The sequence below is a fragment of the Perognathus longimembris genome, chromosome 21 (genome assembly GCF_023159225.1).
Source record: "Perognathus longimembris pacificus isolate PPM17 chromosome 21, ASM2315922v1, whole genome shotgun sequence".
NCBI classification, from domain to species: domain Eukaryota; kingdom Metazoa; phylum Chordata; class Mammalia; order Rodentia; family Heteromyidae; genus Perognathus; species Perognathus longimembris.
The window spans coordinates 8,300,476-8,320,754 of NC_063181.1; the positions used below are offsets into that span (position 1 = coordinate 8,300,476).

A 20,279-nucleotide genomic window follows, 5' to 3' on the forward strand; every position below is an offset into this window, starting at 1 on the left:
GCAGACTGGGGGGGAGGGGTCACTGCAGTGTCCCCAGGCCCTGAGCAGACTGGGGGGGGTGGGGAGGGGGTCACTGCAGTTTCCCTAGGCCCTGAGCAGACTGGGGGGGAGGGGTCACTGCAGTGTCCCCAGGCCCTGCGCAGACTGGGGGGGAGGGGTCACTGCAGTGTCCCCAGGCCCTGAGCAGACTGGGGGGAGGGGTCACTGCAGTGTCCCCAGGCCCTGAGCAGACTGGGGGGCGGGGGGGTCACTGTGATTTCCCCAGGCCCTGAGCAGTCTGGGGAGCTTGGGGGGGGTCACTGATTTCCCCAGGCCCTGAGCAGTCTGGGGGGCTTGGGGGGGGGTCACTGTGGTTTCCCCAGACCCCGCGAAGCCCCGAGTGCCTCCAGTGGCCCCAGGGCCAGCACACGCTGAAGCGGGGGCGACCAAGACACAGTTTGTTTTTTGACTTTGGTTTATTTAAAAAACAAAAAGCCAAAAAAAAAAAACCCAACAACTTTATGTACAAAGTCAAACCGAGACCACGGATTATGGAAAGAGGCGAGAATTATGGGGAACAGGGAAAAAGGCTGGGCCAGAGCCAATACCACATTCTGAACACAGGAGCCGGGGTCAGAGGGCTGGTTTCTTCCGGCGAGTCCGGGGTGGCTGAATCGCAGTGTTCTTTCTTTCGGCCACCTTGACCCAACACTGAGAGCTTTCGAGCGCAGGCTCTGTGCCCACGGGGGCCTCCAGAGCCCGCCCCAGGAATCGGCGCCCGGGACCTCCAGGATTCGTGCCAAGCAGAGGAGGGCGTTCTCAGCCCCTGCCAGATGTCTGCTCCTTCGGTTTCCTGGCATCAGCCCTTGTCACAGGCTTGAAAAGCCTTTTCCTCCCGTCGTACTCTAAACTGGAAGAGGACAGGAGACAGCACAAGACTACGAGGGCCCTGGGAGGAATTCCAAGGTTGAGGGCAAAATGACATTCTAGGGGTGCAGATAGATGTTGTATTTAGTTGTAGCTGGAACCGGAGTTCCTCTCGCGTCCATTCAGATGGCATGGACCTGCCCGATGGCTTGACATCCCCTGCAGAGGCTGAGCCCGGGGCTCAGCCGCCCCTGCCTGTGGCTCCCGGCCCCGCTCCAGCACTTTCCGGTACCAAAGGGGCTCTAATGTCATCAGGCTCCATCGCTGACCTCTCAGGACGGCTGCTCCTGGGCGAAGCCCCTCAGTTGCTCGGCGCCGGCTCCTCCTTCTCTACCCAGCTGTCAGCCTAGGAGCAGACGACAGACATGAGGCCATCTGAGGACAACTCCCCTCCCCTGCCAGAGCCTCGGCGCGGCAAGCCCCTGCCGCCGGCTGCCTCCAAGAGACGAGGGGACGGGGCAGGCGGCAGCCGCCGAGGCAGGGCAACAAGGGCAGCCTGCAGCCCTGCCCCGCGGCCGCTCTCCCCGCGGCCGCTCACTGCTGCGGCTCCGGGAGCCTCACCTTTTCCACCATGCGCTGCATCTCGAGCTGCAGCGGGGTCAGGCGCCGCCGGAAGTCCTGCAGCAGCCGCTGAAGCTGGCTCTTCTGCTTCTCCGCCACCCGAGCCGTCTCCTCCGTCTCCGCCAGCCGGGCCCGCAGCTCCTGCATCTCCGCTGCCAGTGTCTTATTCGTCACTTCCGTGGCTGAGAAGCGGTGGTAGCTCTCCTCTGCAAGGCAGGGGAGGGCAGAGCGCCAAGATCACCGCGGCGCCCCGGGCCTGGCGCCTCTCGAGGGGCCTCCGCCCCACGCCGCGGGCCACTCACCCAGCTTCAGCTCCAGTGTGTGGATCTTGTTCTCCAGGTAGAGGCGGCTGCTGTCCTGCTGCTCCGCGCGCTGCAGCAGGCTCCCCACGTTGATCAGGCTGCCATTGTGGGGCACCAGGCCTTTCTGCTCCATGGCGGCAGCGCCTGGCTTGGCACTCTTCCCGGCAGGGGGCAGCAGGTCCAGGTTTCCTAGAAGGGGTCAGGAGAGGATGCTCAGGGGCAGCAGCCTCCAAGGCCCTGGGCCCCACGGGCCACGGAGCCCAGCGCTCACCAAAGAGCACGTCCTCGGGAAGCCCTCCGTCCAGCACCTCGGGGCGGCTGTACTGCAGGCTCCGGTACTGGCAAATGTTCTGCGTCACCACCCTGCTGACCAGCTGCTTGGCCTACAGGGGACCCCCAACACCCACTGGTCAGGAGGTGCAAAGACCAAAGGCACAGCAGGCTGTGCCCGCGTCGAGAACACCCCGAAAGGCCAGTGGGCAGGAGGAGGAGGAGGAGGAGGTACCTGCTCGGCACTGAGCCGGAGCCCCAGCGTGAGGAGGACCCGCTCCAAGTCTCGCCGGTGCAGGTAGCCACACCAGTTGGCGTCAAAGAACACGAAAGCCAGCAGGCAGTCCAAGGGGAGCACGGCCGAGGGGTCCAGCTCCTTTGGCTGCCAAGGAAGCACATGAGCTGGCTTTGCAGACAGTTTTGAGCGCTACGTGCCCACAACGCAGGTGGGCTGGCAGCTCACACCTGAGACCCCGTGTTCCCATGTGAGAACCCCCTCTTCCATCCACCCCCACACACATGTTCTCATCGGTCGAGTCACAATTGGGCCAGGTGTCCATACAGGGCCCATGCCTGTGATCTAGTTACCCAGGAGGCTGAGACCTAAGGATCACGGTTCAAAGCCAGCCTGGGCAGGAAAGTCCATGAGATTCATCACCAATGAACCACCAGAAAACCCGAAGTGGCACTGTGGCTCAAAGTGGTAGAGAGCTAGCCCTGAGCACAAAAGCCCCAGGACTACGCCACACTGCGCTGCACTCAAGCCCCAGGGTCAATACAAGAAATAAAGGGCCACACGTGGTCTCTCGTGGAGGAAGAATCCCCTCTCCAGGAGGAAGTCCCCCCGGGCCTCTTCCCTACACGAGGTGAGCAAGAAGAGCGCTCACCATGTCCTGAAGGGAGGAGAATTCCATCTCTGACTGGTTTGAGGCCACAGACCGAACCTCTGAGTCCTCCAACTTGGTTCCTGCTGTAGAAATCCCAAGCTAAATGGGGATCTGGGAGCGTGTGGCTCACACTTCCCCACAGCCAAACCCCGAGGGCGGTCCCGGAAGCCTCCTTCCCACCCCACCCCCACCAGACACACCGAACTCTTCCTCCCCGTCATCCCTCAGGAGCAGCAAGTCCGCATCCAGGGCCATCTCGCAGAGGTCCTCCGCCGCCTCGGCCCGTGGCTTCTCCTCCTCCTCGCCCACGGAGGAGGGGGGTTTGGGCACAAGCCCGTCCTCCTTCTAGGAATAAGTGGCGCTGAGGTGAGGAGTGGGGCACACACGACTGCCACGGTCACAGTCACAACGGCACCCGAGGACCAGCTGTGTGCCAGGCACTACGTGACCCACTGGCAGAGTGCAGAGCACGCCCGGCACATCTGGACACTCCCCCCAGCCGCCAATCGCAGTCTGCTTCAGAGCACGGAGACAAGAAGCAGACTCATGTTTTAGGACTGGCTCGGAATCTGCCCAGCCAACCCACGGGCATCCCCACGCTGGCACCTTCCGGGCACTCTGCCGCATCCCTGGGCCCCGCCCGCCCCGCGGCCAGGCTCACGGGGCCAGGCTCGGGACGTGCCTCTCCCGGGAGCAGGCAGTGGAGGCGACCGGTGGGACGGGATGCAGACAACGCTTGTGCCTGGCACACGCGAGGACTCGGGGCGCAGCACAGGACTACGCGCGGGCCCCGGGACGGCCCCTCGACGACGGTACTCACCAGCGGGGTGTCTGACTCAGCCGCTGTGCCCTCATTGTGTACCTCATCCTTGGACTCCTTGGCCACCTCTTCTTTGGCGGCCTCCTCCTCTTTGACCGCGTCTTCCTTGGCGGCCTCCTCCTTCTCAGTTTCCGGGGGGGGCACAGCCTTCTCAGGAAGGCTCAACAGCATCTTATAGATTCTATAGCCAAAATCCCTCTGCAGCATCTCCAGGAACAGCTCGGCCAGCACCAGCACCTGTTGCGGAGGCCGCAGCGGCCGGTGAGGAGCCGGCTCGGGGCCGTGCGCCGCCCGCCGCCCGCCGCTCGCCGCCTCTTGGAGGCGCCTCCACCTGCCTCAAAAGAGATCCTTTCTTTTGGCCTCCGATCCTCCACGAGCGCGTGGAGTGACAGGTTTACACAGCCAGGCTGTGCCAGGACAGCGGGTTCTAGAGGCGGCGGAGGGGCTTCTGGGAGCTCAGTGTCCGCTTCCGGCTGGGCGGCGGCCTCCGGCGTCTCGGCGTTCCGTTTAGAAGTGTCCGCAGCTTGTTCCGCCGCGTCGGAAGCCGGGTCCGCAGCCTCTGCTTCCTGTGGTGAGAGCCACGCGGTGAGCCTCGCTCCCGGGGCCAGGGCGCCCGCTGCCCGTGCTCTCCTAAAGCTCTGCCTTACCCCGGGCGCGTCCTGGGGGGCGGGCTCCGCCTCGGCGGCCTTCTGCTGGCACTGGGCTTCCCACTCCTCCAGGGTGGGCATGATGGTCCAGATGTCGGGCAGGTAGATCACCACCGTATGCAGCCTCCGCGGCGGCCCCGGCTGCAGGTACTGGAACTCTGCAAAGCGCCACCTGCTCAACAGGACAAAAGGAGTGCTGAGCCCTGGCCACGGCGAGAAGGCCCTCGGAGACGCGTGTCCGCAGGGAGTCGGCACTCCACGAGCACCCGCTGCATGCCAAGCCGTGACAAGGCCAACACGAAGCGACGCGCCAGGGCCGCGAGGCAGGCGAGGCAGAGGGAGACTCGGTACGCAGACCGCGACGGGGTAGACCGAGGCAGGCAGGGGAGCCACCGGCACTCGGCCCCCCACAAGCCAGCCAGCTGAGGAAGGGGGAGGCACGAGCTCTCACGGGGCGGGGCTCGGAGGACAGGTGCCGGCCACGCCTCCTGAACCCCCACCGCGAGCTGGCCACGCAGGGAAGGCCACTCACCACTTGGTGCAGGTGCTCAAGTCAATGCCGGTCTGGGCTTGCACACAGCGGATGGCTGTGCGCACCAGCACCTGGGGGTCAGCCTGGGGGTCGAGGCCATCCAGAGAAGGAGACCACTCCCCCCCGACCAGCACTGCCTCTTCCTCCTTGCGGCCCAGCAAAAACTGCAGAGAGATTCGGACGACAAGAGAAGAGCCATATTGCCTGTGTTCCCCACAGCAAGAACGGCCACGGGGGGCAGTGGAGGGGGCCCGCCACCACAGGGCTCTGGCCGCGACACACGCCCGCCACCGGACTCTGCGGAGGGGGACATGGCTCCGCTGTGCTTTCCTGAGTAAGTCAGTAGGAAGTATCGCTCCCACGTGTTCACGGGCAGCAGCCCAGCTACTAAGAAACAGGGCCGCTCTGGCCACCAGCGAGCGGATCCTGCCTCCGGCAGCCGGCGCTTACCTTGAGCTGCTTCAGGGGGTGCTCGGGCGCCTCCTTTGGCTCGGCCATGTCGTCCACAAAGAGCATGCAGCAGCGGTACAGCTCCTCCAAGCCCGGGGAGGAGAGCAGCAGGACCTGCGCGGAGGCACGGGGCGCTCAGACACCTGCTGCACCCACAAGGCGACGGGGCCGGCGACGGGAGCCCGGCCCACCCACCTTGGAGCTGTAAGTGGGGTCGCTGCCCGCGGAGCTAGGCTCAGCGCCGGGGTCTGGGGCTGCCTCCTTCTCTGAAGAGACCTGGATCCGGCTGGGGTGGTGGAGGGAGAAGGGCTGGCTCAGAGGGAAGGCCGACAGCCAGCTCAGGTGCACGGACAGAAAGCCCGAGGGAACCAGAAGGCTGCGGTAACGGCGCTGGAGCTCGAGGAAGTCACACACGGGGCTGGAGGAACAGCAGGAGAGCGGAGACTCAGCAAACAAGACAAAGGGGTGACACTAGCAAAATGGACGCTTCGTTTGCCAGTTTGGGAAATAAGACCTTTCTCGGTAAAGCACTCCATCACAGATACCCGATGATCATACCCGACCACTTGATATAAACCTCCCTGTGCTGCCGGGCATGGGGGGCTCATGCCTGTCACCTTAGCTACTGGGGAGGCTGGATCTGGGGACAGCAGTTCAAAGCCAGCCCAAGCAGAAAAATCTATTACCATTATCTCCAATTAACCACCAAAAAGGCAGGAGTGGAGCTGTGGTTCAAGTGACAGAGTGCCAAGTTTGAGTGGAAAACCTAATGAACAGCACAAATTCAAGCCCCAGTACTGGGAAGAAAAAAACAAAAACCCTCCCTGTAACAAAAGACAAACCAGGAGAGGGCAAAAGCATTCTAATACAGGACGACAGAAAAATGATCATGGTGTTCACACAAAGGAACTTGGAAATCAGTAACACCGTTCAATTCACAGTTAAAAGAAATATAGAAGACTTAAAAACCCCTGGAAATATGTTTAGTGTCACTTAGAAGTACATGGGCAAGGGCCTAAGGAGCAAGGTTTTCAAGCTCTGCTGGAGAGAGTGCACAGCCTCTGAGAGGACCGGCATCAGCTGTCCACGCTGAGAGCCAGCCGTGAGAGCCAGCTACTCCAGTCCAAGGGCACAGGCACACCTATGTGGACGGACAAGAATGTCTACTACGGTATTTACCATAACTAGATTGCACACAGACAACTAAATGATGGTTCCTCCACTTAACAACACCGTGTGTAGTTGTTTAAAAAAGAAAACAAACTGCTAACAAATATTAATACTGAGACAAAGAACTTAGCTATGATGAGTGAAAAGGCAGGGTGGAGAACAGTAGTTTTTGTGGGCTGGTTTTGGAAAAGGCTTTCAGAACCCCCTCCGCCGCCGCCACTCACCTGTCCACAGAATAGGGGGTGAGGCGGACCCGGTATGGAGGCAGGTCGTGCCTGGGCTTCTTAGCACCCCAAGGCTCTCCCCAAGCCCGCTGCTTGCGTTTCTTGGAGTCGTAGTCATCGCTAGAAGTGATTCATCACCAGAAGTAAGAAACAACATCGTTACAAATACACTCAACACACCCTCCTCTAGAAAGAAAGAGCTTAATGCCCAACAGTTAAAAAACAGCTCAGAGGAAGAGCTTGCCTAGCATGTTCCAAGCCTTGGGTTCAAGGCCCAGAACTGGCAAAAAAAGAAAGAGGTGTATAGAGTGGGAATATAGCAAGCACTATAAAGAAAAGCACATACACAGCCAGCAACAACCCAATTTTTACAGTAAGTACAACTACCATGCAGCCACTAAGACAATCGTAAAGCTCATGCTACAATACAGAAAAAACATTTAGGAATTTATGAAACGTGGAACTTTGATTCAAATTGAAAAATATGTGCATAGTCCTAGCTACTCAGGAGGCTGAGATCTGAAGATCACAGTTCAAACCTAGCCCAAGTAGGAAAGGCATGAGACTCTTATCTCCAAATAAGCACCTGAAGAACAAGTGGTACTGTGGCTCAAAGTGGTAGAATGCTAATCTTGAGCTAAAGAGCTCAGGGATAGCACCCAGGCCTTGAGTTCAAGCCCCATAACCAACAAAAAACTAAATAAATTGAAACTAGAAAGATCATTAGAACAAAAAAATTCTTAAGGTTCTTTTTGTTTCTGATGATACTAGAGTTTGAACTCGGAACCTTGTTCTTGTTAGGAAGGAGCTCTACCACCTAAGCTCCATCACAATATTGCTCTACTAGTTATCTTTCGAATAGGGTCTCACGTTTCTGCCCAGGCTGGCCTGGACCATGACTCTCCAATTTATTCTTTCAGCACAGCTGGTTGAGTCACACACTGAGATGAGGTCTCAAACATTTTTTATGTGTCTTGGTAGTGGGGCTTGAATTCAGGGCCTCAAACTCTCACTTAGCTTTTTTGTTCATGGCTAGTACTCTACCACATGATCCATACCTCCATTTGCAGCTTTCACTCATTAACTGGATGTAAGAGTCTCATGGATTTGTCTGCACAGGCTGTCTTTGAACTATGATCCTCGGATCTCAGCTTCCTCAGTCGCTAGGACTACAAGCATGAGCCACTGGCATCTGGATCTTGAATTTCTTGTCCAAGCTGTCCTAGAGCCATGATTCCCCTGATTTCTACCTCCTGAGTGAGTAGCAAGGTCTGAGCAGCACCCAACCTAAAGTTCTGAAATACCTTTCTATTTAACAGGATGTTGAAGAGAACTATGCTTTATTATAAAAAATGTGTCTTTAAAATCACTTATCACTTATGATACTACTTTATATGTTTCTGTAATAACTTTTCATTAGAAAGGGTTGTATGAAGAAAGAATAGAGGAGAAAAAAGCTTTAGATTCATTCATAGTAAGATAGATCGATAGATAGATAGATAGATAAAGGGAAAAATCCCCCATGTCACCAGAGAAACTAATGGGCAGTTCTCGGTGCCTAGGAAACAGCTGGCTACACGTCAGGTTTGTGTTCTTCCTTCTTAGCTGCCTGGGTCTTTTCCACTGAGTAGCTAAGCTGGTTGCATTTAACCTGAGACTTTTGCCCTTTATTCACCTGGGTCACTTCCCTGTTCGTGAACATCTCCATTTCCTAAAAGCAACTTCTGTTGTCACATCTCCAATGGAAGCAGACACTTTCATCATTAGACTCACTAGGTCTGAAGCAAGCTGTGGGTGGATAAATGCCATCCACAGCTAGACCTGTGTCCCACCCCACCCCAGGAACTGGGGACTGGCCAGCCACAGCTTTCACCCTCACTGTCTTAAGGCAGAGCGGGTGGAAGACAAGTCAGTAACACAAGCACAGCCTGGGTGAAGACCTCCGAACTCAGCAGGAGTTCAATGATGACATTGTTCCCCACATCCCAAAGCCAGGGAATCAAGATAAAGCTTGGCTTCCACACAGAACAGCAGTGTACCCACGTCCCTGGAACAAATTCCTCTGAGTGTCTACATTCCTGCTACTATTCTTCCTGCTCTGCCTACTCTCGCTCCCAAAGGGTGGGAGCACCTCCCTCCCTGGAGTGACCCCTTCTTTCCACGAGCTGCCACCGAAGCACCGAGCCTGAGTACCTGGCTTAACCTACAGTGTTTTTAACCTTAAAGAAAAAAAAATTCAAGCTGGGTGCCAGTGGCTCACACCTGTAATCCCAGCTACTCAGGTCAATGAGATGCGAGGATCACAGCCAGCCTGGACAGGAAAATCTGTGAAACTCTTATCTCTAATTAAGCAGCAAAAAGCTAGAAGTGGAGCTGTGACTCAAATGGTAGAGCACTAGCCTTGAGTAAAATAACTCAGCCTGGGTTCAAGCCCTAGGACAAAAAAAATAAAAATAAAAATAAAAAGGTAGGGGAAACTGAGTAGATTGAGATGAAAAAAAGAAGGGCAAATAGTTGCTAAGGCTGGTTAATGGCGGCCGGGCACCAGCGGCTCACACCGGTCAGTAATCCTGCTACTCTGGAGGCTGAGATCCAGGGATTTAAGTTCTAAGCCAGCCGGAGCAGGAAAAGTCTAAGGGACTGTTAACTAGTTAACCAGCAAAAAGACAGAATTAGGAGCTGTGGCTCAAGTGGCAGAGCACTAGCTTTGAGCAAAAGAGCTCAAGGACAGTGCCCAGACCCTGAGTTCAAGCCCCAGGAGCAGCACCAAAACAAAAAAGGATGGTTAGTGTGTAAGTGTGAAGGTTCATCCTATCTTCCTGTTTTGCTTGGTATACATTCAAATTTTTCATTACAAACAGGTAAGCAAAGCCAGCAATGCCCCAGATGTTGGGGTCCATCTTCCCCCCTAGATGGAAGGGGCCTGAGGCACCTCCCCCAGCTGGGGAATGCGGCCTTTCCATCCTCCCTACATTGGAATCTGGAGAAACCGGTCCGATAAGAGACCCCCGACCTAGCTGGCAGCCAGCCCCGCCTTGGAGGTCAAGTGACATAGCCCCTTGGAGGTCAAGTGACATAGCCCCTTGGAGGTCAAGTGACCAGCCCCTTGGAGGTCACCTGACAGCTCGTGGCCTATGGGAATCCTGGCCAACCCCCTTTCCCCCGATCATCTACCCTTGCCCCTCTCTCAATAAAGTTAGTTCGCTCTCAGAGGCTAACCCGTGGTCTATGTCCGTTGCTTCCAGAGTAGGATAGCGGTCACATTACCACGCGGGTCGCGCGCCCGCCAGGACGGAGACATCCCCACGTCTCACCCCGACAAAACCTGCAGGCCGAGGGTCGGGGGAGAAGGCGATGAGAGGATAATAAGAGAGAAAGAAGTGAGCACTTGAGCCGGAGCAGAGAGAGCAGTCCCCACAGAGTGGCGCCCCACGTGGTTTGCACGAATCCACGCAAGAAAGCCCGGCTCCCGACCGGCCCTGACGGAAACAGGTTGGAAATCCTGAGACGCGCGATCCTCCCACCCCAGGTAAGAGGATGGGACAAGTCCAGAGTCGGCGAAACAATTCGCCCCCTAAGATCCTAAAGTTCACCCTCCAAAATGCGGGGATTAATATCTCAGAGCCCTGCGCCATACAAATTTGGGAGGAATTGACCCACAGGGTCCCGTGGCTAACTGGAACCAACCCACTCTCATGGGAAACTTGGGACCGACTAGAGCGGGAATTACAAACAGCACAATGGGGAAAACTCCCACTGCGAGCCATTAAGACTCTCAAGGCTTGCCTCTCTTGGGACCCGGGCGGGGAGTCCCTGGATTCAGGAGAAGGAAGCCGGAGTTAATTTTGATCTGGAGTGGGCCCCGATGCCTACTCCAAAAAGCCCTGGGACCAAATCTCGTTCGGTACCCAGGAATCCAAGGCAGACAGGAGATGAGCAGAGCAGCCGCAGGCTTGCTACCCCTCCCCCATGTGAGGCTCAGCTTGACTCTATACATATGCAGATTTCGGCAGCCCTGAGCCGCTTTTCTGCGGCGGCGGTGCCCCGCAGCAAAAAAAAAAAAAAAAAAGACCGGCCTGGCCACTTTTAAATTCAGAGGCCTTGAAGCTACAGATTTTCATGAGTGCAGGAGGATGGTTCTTGAGAGAGGCAGGCCGAACGCGTCCTGGACAAAATATCAACTTTACAGCCTGGCTTTAAGATTTCCCACCAACCAAGGCAATAAACAGCCTAAAGCCCCTTGCTGGGCAGTCCCTATTGCCAGAGACAGTAATCATGATATTTGGAAAAAAGTTCCGATTCTTAATTGATACAGGAGCAGATCGGACCATATGCATTTAATTGGACAACATTATTATTGGATCAGCAGACGCCCATGTGCTAGATTTGGCCTATAGCAAGGCCCAAACACTCCTTCAAAGAGGAGGGCTGCATATAGCCAGTGACAAGGTTCAGAAAGTATACCCCTTCAAGATCTTGGGGGCAGAGCTTAAACTAGACTCTGTATGCCCACTCAAGCCCCAGTTATCCTTCCAGGCAACTTATACTCTGGTGGAGATGCAAAGACTGTTAGGTGAAATTAATTGGCTAAGATCCTGGCTTCAACTGCCTACAGAGGAGCTGTTACCACTCCATGACTCTTTGAAGGGCAAAGCGCCCACTGATGTTATTACAATAACTCCATCACTCCAAACAGCCTTCCAGAAAATCCAATTGGCCTTAAATAAGGCACAGCTGGCACGCTACAAGCCTAAGAGCCCACTTTGCCTTTGGATCCTCCCTGGATCCGAACTCTCTTCAGCTGCAATCACGCAATCAGGCGAGCCCCTTCAGTGGGTGCACGCATCAGTGGGAGGAGCTCCCAGAGTTTATTCCCAGCTGGACCAGCTAGCTGACTTGGTAATTAAGGGCAGGGATACTTCCCTGAGACATTATGGAAGAGATCCTGACGTGCTAACTATTCCCTACCGGTTGTCAGATTTTGAATGGGTCAGGAGAAATAATTCACGTGTGGCTAGTGCCCTGGAGGGCTTTATGGGTAAGATAGATTGCCACTATGGCACTTCAAGATGGGTGACCTCATTTTCCAGGCTACAATGGACACCCCCTGTGCTTTTCTCTACCAAGCCTCTTGTCAAGGCTGCCAATGTCTTTACAGATGGTGGGCGAGCCGGCTCTGCCGTAGTGGTGCGCTCCGCCTCGCCCCCTGCCGGTGGGAAAGATAACACCCATTACTTTGAAGCCGTCACTGGCTCTGCACAGTTTAAAGAGCTGTATGCAGTCGCCTTGGCACTGACCCATGTTAAACAGCCAATGAACTTGTTCTCTGATAGTCTATATGTGGTTAACTTGCTACCCAACCTGGTATGTTCACATATCAAGTTGGATGGAAACCCAATCACTCCTCTGATGATCCAAGTCAGGTCTCTGTTAAAAGAGCGGAGTGAGCCTATTTTTTTACAGCACCTTCGTGGACACCAAGGACTGCCTGGGGACCTGGCACAAGGTAATCGTAGGGCCGACCAGCTGGCCACGGATGGAACCATCATAGCTCTAGCCATTGTACAACCTCAAAACCTCCAAATGGCCAAAGGGCTTCATGAGCGTACTCACTTAAATTGGAGAGGGTTACATCAGAGATTTCCTTCAATTCCTATAAAAGACTTAAAAAAGATTATAAGGACTTGCAAATCATGTATGCCTTTCGTGCAAGTCCCTCCCTTACAATCTCCAGGTGTAAATTCAAGAGGTTTAAGACCCAACTTAATTTGGCAAACTGATGTGACCCATTACGCCCCCTTTGGAAGGCTAAAATATATATTTATGTCTATTGACACCTGCTCCGGTGCATGTTGGGCCTCTCTGCATACCGGTGAAAGAGCACGGCATGCTGAAAGCCACTTCTTACAATGTTTTGCTATCCTAGGACTGCCTTTACAGGTTAAAACAGATAATGGACCTTGTTTCACCAGTAAGCCTTTACAGGCATTTTTCCAAATGTGGAATATTAAACATACCACTGGAATACCTTATAACCCAAAGGGTCAAGCCATAATTGAGAGGCATAATAGGACCCTGAAGGATCAATTATTAAAACAAAAAGGGGGGGGAAGCCCCCAGGACCAGCTGAGGACAGCGATGTTTACATTGAATATTTTAAATTTCTCTAAGGACCAACCTCTGTCAGCTTTCCAGAGACACTGGTCAAGCCAAACACCCTACTTAAAAGTGGAGGCCCGGTGGAAGGATTCTCTGACAGGGGCGTGGCGTGGACCCGACCCAATTATCAGTGCAGGAAGGGGATTCGCCTGCGTCTTCCCTACTGGGGAACCGAATCCAATCTGGATACCAGCTAGAGATGTAAAATATTGTCCAACAGAATGACCACCCAAGGGCACCTGCCCTTGAGGGATGTCTCCCCTTGTTTCCTCTCAGGAAAGCAAAGACCGAGGTGGAATTTTCTAAGGAGAAACGGGAAAGCCTGCCTGCACCAGCGATGGACCTGGACCCAGTGTCGGCCCTGTTTCTTCCCTGGACCCTGCCTGACGCCCTTTGGAGTACCGTTTGCTGTGGCAGCCTGACCCACAGCCTTGCACAAGGACCAAAGGGAAATTTTGCACGGTTGTCCCTCTCTTTCGCTCCCCCCTTTGCTGCTTATCTCAGGGGTCCCCATTGGAGGGAAATAGGAGCTAAAGGACTTGGACACTTTAATGTTTTATTATAAATGTTTATAATAAGTAAGGTATTGGCACCTTGCTGCAATGTTTATTATGAAGTGTTTTACTAACCTCAGTTGTTAAGTTACCAGCATCCTGGCTGCCACATCACCAGGACCTGAACCTGCCCCTCTACCTCACCAGCGGGGGAAGGAAGAGCCACCTGTGCTACCTCGAGCGACACCAGACTGGACCAGAATTCCTGTTTTCCGTGGACTGACCCCGATAAGAGACACTCCATTGCCTTGTGCCTTGTTGTAATTACTCATGTGTTACAATTGCTCATGTGTTACAGTTGCTCATGTTTGCATTTGCCTTGTATTACGATTGCTCATGCTTATGTCTGCTTTATGCTCCCATTTACCTTATATTTACATTGAGTCTCTTGTTGTAAGCGATGGGCCAGAGCTGTCTAGGTACCAAGTGGCCTTTAGCCTTTTAGCCATATAAGAACCCCAGGAGGCTCGTCACTCGAACCCTAGGCCCTGCTGCTCAGTAAGGTCCGCCGGCACCGGAAAAAAAAAATTATCAGGCTCTCTTTCGAGTGCCAATCCTACTCTCCCCAAGGCCTCTCATCGGGCCCGCCAGCCCGGCAGGAAGGTCAGCCTGAAGAGCTAGGGCGTTAGCCCAAGACGGGTAAGACTCCCCTTGGGGGGGGGCAACCTAAGACATGGCGCGCTCTCGAGTAGGGCGCCTCCTGCTGTTCGAAAAAAAAAAAATATAAAAGAGGCAGATGTTGGGGTCCATCTTCCCCCCTAGATGGAAGGGGCCTGAGGCACCTCCCCCAGCTGGGGAATGCGGCCTTTCCATCCTCCCTACATTGGAATCTGGAGAAACCGGTCCGATAAGAGACCCCCGACCTAGCTGGCAGCCAGCCCCGCCTTGGAGGTCAAGTGACATAGCCCCTTGGAGGTCAAGTGACATAGCCCCTTGGAGGTCAAGTGACCAGCCCCTTGGAGGTCACCTGACAGCTCGTGGCCTATGGGAATCCTGGCCAACCCCCTTTCCCCCGATCATCTACCCTTGCCCCTCTCTCAATAAAGTTAGTTCGCTCTCAGAGGCTAACCCGTGGTCTATGTCCGTTGCTTCCAGAGTAGGATAGCGGTCACATTACCACGCGGGTCGCGCGCCCGCCAGGACGGAGACATCCCCACGTCTCACCCCGACAAAACCTGCAGGCCGAGGGTCGGGGGAGAAGGCGATGAGAGGATAATAAGAGAGAAAGAAGTGAGCACTTGAGCCGGAGCAGAGAGAGCAGTCCCCACACCAATAGCTCACACCTATAATCCTAGCTGCTTGGAAAGCTGAGATCTGAAGGCCAGCCTGGGCAGAAAAGTCCCTCCAACGCCTCTTAACCCATAACTAGGCACAGTGCCACACCCCTAGCATCCTAAGTTACGGAGGAGGCTCAGATTGGTAGCACTGCTGCTCCAGACCAGCCTACGCAGAAAAGTCCACAAGACTCCATTTCTGGAGGGAAGGTAAACTCAACGATGCACACCTGTGATCCAACAGCAGGAAGCCTAAGATAAACGAAGTTCAGACAAAGCCCTGAGTGCAAATCTCAGTTTCTTTTTTTTTTTTTTTTCAAAGGCAAAGTATCTCCGGAACAATAGGCAAGAAAAGGGACCTGTAACCCTGCGAAGGCACAGGCAGCATGCTCCAATGTTCACACGTGACAAAGGATCATGAAACCAACTGTGCTTACTACTCCACACAAGGCCAAGAACACTATCTGCACGCTCAAGGGACAAAGACAGATTTCTGGGCAGAGGAGACATAGACATTGTAATGCCACACCTCTGGAAATGGTGTATACAAAGAAGCATATTCTAAACTTGCTATATATCTCAAATGCTTCATTTTTTTTTAACACACTACTATTATCACACAACAATTCGTGTAACTCAATCCTAGGGACTAAAAATAAAGGGTAATTGCATATTTTAAATGTTTCTCAGCTGGATACTCAGTGGCTCACACTAGTAATACCAGCTATTAAGTCAGGGGATGGAGGTTCAAAGACAGCTCAGGCATAAAAGTCTGAGAATCTCCATCTCCAAATAACAGCAAAAAGCCAGGCTGGAGACATGGCTCAAGTGGTAGAGTACTACCCACCAGCACACAAGTCAAGCAAGATTACCAGGCTTGAGGTCAAGCCACAAAACCAGAAAAGGAAAACAAACAGGAAAAAAAAACAAGATCTCACTAAGTCTTTCAATGTGGCATGTTAAAATATGAATTTTATCGAGACTGCCTATAATCCAGCTGCTCAAGAGGCAGAGACCAGGAGGGTCACCCAGACAAAAAGTTAGTGAGAACCACGTCTCAGCCAGTAAAGCTGGGTGTGGTGAACCTGACATAGAAGCTCTGTGGATGAGTAAATAAGAGGACAAACATGTGACATCCTGTTCTCCAATAAGGAAAGCAGGGCTGGGCATGTGGCTTAGTGGTAGAGTGCTTACCTAACATGCATGAACCCCTGGGTTCGATTCCTCAGCACCACATAAACAGAAAAGGCTGGAAGTGGCGCTGTGGCTCAAGTGGCAGAGTGCTAGCCTTGAGCAAAAAGAAGCCAGGGACAGTGCTCAGGCCCTGAGTTCAAGCCCCAGAACTGGCAAAAATAAATAAGGAAAGCAAAAAAAAGAGTGGCTCAAGTGGTAGCATTTTTGTGTGAGGCTCTGAGTTCAAACCCTACTACTAACTGCAAATAAAAAAAAAAAAAAAAGTAAAGAAACAGCGGGGTGATGGTGGCTCACACCTATAATCCAAGCTAGTCAGGAGGACCGCAGTTCAAAACGCCAGCCTGGGCAGAAAAGCCCACAAGACCAACAAAAACAGTGGGCTGGAACGGGGGCTCAAATGGCAGACCACTAACAAGCCAAGGAAGTAAGCCAAGGAGCCAAACAAACTGAGCCAAGGTAACACCCTGAGTTCAAATCCCAGTATAAGTAAAAATAACTATTTTAATATAAAACTCTATCAAATCTCTTCTCTGCCGAGCCAGTACAGGAAGTCCCGATACTTCATGCACATTTCAATCTGTCTGAGAGAAAAGGGACTAGGCTCTAACTGCACAAAGTGAATGCTAGCATCAACAGGTGGCAAAAAAAGAAAGGCGGTGGGCGGGGGGGGGGGGGGGGGAGGAGGAAACCCTGCTCCTAAAGAGAAACGTAATCAGACATGTCCCGTGTGACCATCCTCTTACCTTCGGCCCTGGTCCAGTCGTCCATGAGGGCCCCGCGCTGGAAATCTGTTCAAGTGGCTCAAGTGAAGGGTGTGGGATGTTTGGAAGAGACTCAGAGCTGCAGAGGGGAAATGGCCAGTAGCTCCACGTGCGCTCCCTTTCTTCCATGGCGCCAAGGACCCACTTCGGTCCTGACAGCGGCACCCCGGGCATCACAAACCCATTCATCCCGAGCGCCCCATACAACCACACCCTGATGTACACTCACGCTTCTGAGGGAAAAGTGGGGGGATCCGGTGAGGCTGGAAGATCAACTGGGGCTGAGCTCCCAGGATTCCTTGCTTCTGGCCCAGAGCTGCCACATGCAGAAGAGGAGGTGCTGGGGACTTCAGTAAGGGCTGGGAGACAGAAGCCAAGGAATTCAGGGAATCCCAGTTGACACATTCATCCTTGTGGGTACAGTCCCACCTCCAGGACAAAAGTAAGGTTCTTGGCCAGGTCACTGAACCCCTGCCCCCCTCAGCCCCCCACCTTCCCAATGACAGGTTAATACCTGGTTGGAGAGCGTTTGCACCTTCACGGCATTCCAGGGCACTGCCTGGCCGGGGTTGTACGCGGCCTTCACAAGCACCTTCTCACCCAGCTGGGGCAGTCGGCCCTTCACCACGCTGCGAGCACACAAACCAGGAGGCTCCATCAGGAGAGGTTCCCTCAACAAGCCACCCTGACTGCCCCTGAGGCCCTTCCCATCAAGACTTCCCAAACCCTGAGCGAACACAGCAAAACACTGACTTTAGAGACACAGCAAAACAATGACTTTAGAGAGAGGGGGTGACTTTGGCGGGGGGGGGGGGCTGCCCCACCCACAGGGAGACAAAACTGAGCCCAGAAGCATGTCCCACAGGGTCTAGTCTCAAGCTGACCTTAGCTGAAAAAAGACTTCTTCATCTACCACCCCAAAGTAGTCATGCAAGCTGGTAACAATGCCAGTGAAGACCCGCTGCTTCTCTCCACCCTGCAAGAGAAGAGGGCAAGGTTAAGAGCAATAGGTAGCACAGATTCAATGTACATACTGTAATAAGTTGAACTATATAACTTGAGGGTAGGGATGGGATTGGGAAAGATGGAAGAGAAAGACAGAGTGACATTGATCAAAATGCATTGTACTCATAGTTTGACTTATTGAACTGAAACCCCTTTGTACAACTACTTAAAACAATAAAAAATAAACTGGGCACCTGTGGCTTTTGCTATAATCCTAGCTACTCAGGAAGCTGAGATCTGGAGATCACAGCTTGAAGCCAGCCCAGACAAAAAAAGTTCACAAGACTCTTATCTCCAATTAACTACCAAGAGTGGAGCTATGGCTCAAGTGGTGGAGTACCAAACTTGAACTACAACCAAAAAAGCTCAGGGGGAGTGCCTAGGACCTGAGTTCAAGACCCAGGACTGGCACAATAAGTAAATAAATAAATAAGTAATAAAAGTAAAATAATTTTTAAAACATAATGGGGAGTAATCTGAACAAAATGACAACCCGGGCTGGGAACATGGCCTAGTGGCAGAGTGCCTGCCTAGCACGCATGAAGCCCTGGGTTTGCTTCTTCAGCACCACATATATACAAAAAGCCAGAAATGGTGTTGTGGCTCAAGTGGTAGAGTGCTAGCCTTGGGCAAAAAGAAGCCAGAGACAGTGCTCAGGCCCTGAGTTCAAGCCCCAGAACTGGCCAAAAAGAAAAAAATTACATCCTGCCACCAGGACCTTAACTCTATCCAAAGAGCCCCAGCTCAGAGCATCAAGATTCACACAGAAGGAAGCACAGCGTGGGCACAACCTATAATGAGGGAGCATAGGCCAATGATTCTTGGCTCACAAGTGTTGTCTCCAGTTCTTTAATCCCAAAATGCACCCAAAGGTCCCCCTGGAGTCAGAAATTAAGTCTCCCCAGCCTGAGGGTATCCAGCCACTACCATACGGGCCCACCAGGAGTCCAAGGCGCTGACTACTAAGACTACAAATGTGTGCCAAACATGCCAGTGTAGTGCCAAGGGGAAAACTCACCAGAGGATGCCAACCTACCTGAAGGTGTCTGGCATTTTGGGACAGGTCTGTAGCCATAGGAGGAGTAAGCAAACCAGGAGGAGGGCCCAGAAGAGATGTAGAGTTTGTGCCTATGAGGACAGAGAAATCTACAGAAACTGCACCTGCCACATTAAGCTCTAAGGCAGCCGGAGGATGGGGCAAAACCCTCTTCGGGGCTTCATGTCATCTCCTAAGGAACAGGTGCACATCAGCCGCAAACTGCTCTCCACCAGGGAAACGTCTAGAGCCGTGTTTCTGGAGACTTCACTCCAGAGCACTTATTTCCCAGTACATAAGGAGAAGCGTGATCACCTGAGAAGTTGCGGCCCCCGGGAAGCGGGTTGATCCGTTGGCGCTTAAACTGGGACATCGGGAATGCTGTCCGCTTTCAGCCTCGTGGGGGGAAAAGCCTTCAATCAAGACAGAAATACGTTAGCAGTTCGTATGGAAGATTTTCATTCACCTCTCCAGCCAGGTGGAGGCTTTCTTAAGGAAGCAGGGCTCTAAAGGGAAGTGGGTGCTGAGCACGAACAGAAAGGTGAACGGTTCAGAAGCCAGAGAGGGAGAAATGAAACAGGAAATTGACATTACTTCCGTTTTCCCTCACAACAGCCTGGCAGTGGCGGTGGGTGTTCGGCAGAAAAGGAAAACGGAGCTAAGACTCGCCCCGGGCCACACCACCCCATGGTGACCGACGGGGACTCGCTCACACCCCGCGTCTCCCGCAAAACTTAGCAGCCACCCTCCGCAGGGCGGGTGGCGGGGCGGCGAGGGAGCGGGGCCGGAGGGAGCTCGGACGACCTCCATTCATTCGGAAGCCTCCACCGGGACGCTCCGCGCAGCGCCCGACAACATGGAGGGGCGGGCGGGGAGGCGCGGGCCGTCTCCCCCGGGGAGCCCGGCTCACCGCTCCGCGCAGGGGCCCGGCCGGGACCGAGCGGCCGGCGCGCCGCGGCCCCCCTCCCCGGCCCCGCCCGCCCGCCCGCCCGCCGGCCTCCGGCGCCGGCCACCGGGCGGGAGCCAGGCGCGCCTTTCTCCTCCTCCTCCTCCCGCCCGCCCGCCCGCCCGCCCCCGGGGACCAGGCCGTTGCCAGGGAGACGGAGCCCGAGGTCCGGAGGGGCTCGGCCCCCGCCGCGGCCCGTGCATCTTCCTCGCCGGGCCCCCGCGGCACCTCGACCGGGGGGACCAGGCGAGAAGGCAGAGGGGTGACGGGCAGCCCCCCCACGCACCTGCGGGCCAGGGCCGCGACACCGGGGGGACAAAGACACCCGGAACCACCACAGCCGCGGCTGCCGCCACCACCGGAAACGCCTCTCCGGAAGCGCGACCACTGGTCGGAAGCTGCCACTCTCCCGGATATGGTCCCTCCCTCGGCTCCGCCGACATCTCCCTTCCCTTTCCCCCCCCCCCGGCCCCCCCCCACCCCGGGCCCGCCAGCCACCCCGCGGCCACCGGGAGCGGAAGTGCGCCTGCTCGCGTCCGGCCTGCGCTCCGCGGGTGTCCCCGGCTTACGCGTCCCCCCCG

At 54.6% G+C, this 20,279-nt stretch overlaps 1 protein-coding gene across 3 annotated transcripts; it reads right to left on the reverse strand.

The window, feature by feature from the left end:
• Window positions 1–450: 450 nt before the first annotated feature.
• Ccar2 (cell cycle and apoptosis regulator 2) lies at window positions 451–20,142 on the reverse strand. Of its 3 annotated transcripts, none has more exons than XM_048330380.1 (21): window positions 19,985–20,142; window positions 19,068–19,165; window positions 18,753–18,844; window positions 17,596–17,687; window positions 17,226–17,340; window positions 16,941–17,070; window positions 16,694–16,790; window positions 6,770–6,889; window positions 5,571–5,793; window positions 5,376–5,489; window positions 4,926–5,089; window positions 4,394–4,565; window positions 4,082–4,312; window positions 3,789–3,983; window positions 3,127–3,271; window positions 2,927–3,009; window positions 2,275–2,421; window positions 2,041–2,152; window positions 1,770–1,958; window positions 1,468–1,673; window positions 451–1,252 (listed from the first exon to the last, which is right to left on the reverse strand). In XM_048330380.1, the coding sequence occupies exons 2-21, from the start codon at window positions 19,123–19,125 to the stop codon at window positions 1,208–1,210; spliced, it is 2,730 nt and encodes a 909-aa protein (XP_048186337.1). In that variant the 5' UTR covers window positions 19,126–19,165; window positions 19,985–20,142; the 3' UTR covers window positions 451–1,207. The 3 variants fall into 3 exon arrangements, with proteins under 3 accessions (XP_048186337.1, XP_048186336.1, XP_048186335.1); XM_048330379.1 differs by having other exon boundaries at window positions 2,927–3,006; window positions 3,747–3,983; XM_048330378.1 differs by having other exon boundaries at window positions 452–1,252; window positions 3,747–3,983.
• Between the last annotated feature and the right edge of the window lie 137 nt (window positions 20,143–20,279).

Excerpts from the sequence above, each read along its gene's own strand:
- Ccar2 (XM_048330378.1), bottom strand. The coding sequence starts at position 19,125 with ATGTCCCAGTTTAAGCGCCAACGGATCAACCCGCTTCCCGGGGGCCGC. Across the intron at positions 2,422-2,926 it reads TCTCCTCCCTTCAGGACATG|CCAAAGGAGCTGGACCCCTC; the intron begins GTGAGCGCTCTT and ends CTTCCTTGGCAG. Across the intron at positions 1,959-2,040 it reads TCCCGAGGACGTGCTCTTTG|GAAACCTGGACCTGCTGCCC; the intron begins GTGAGCGCTGGG and ends GACCCCTTCTAG.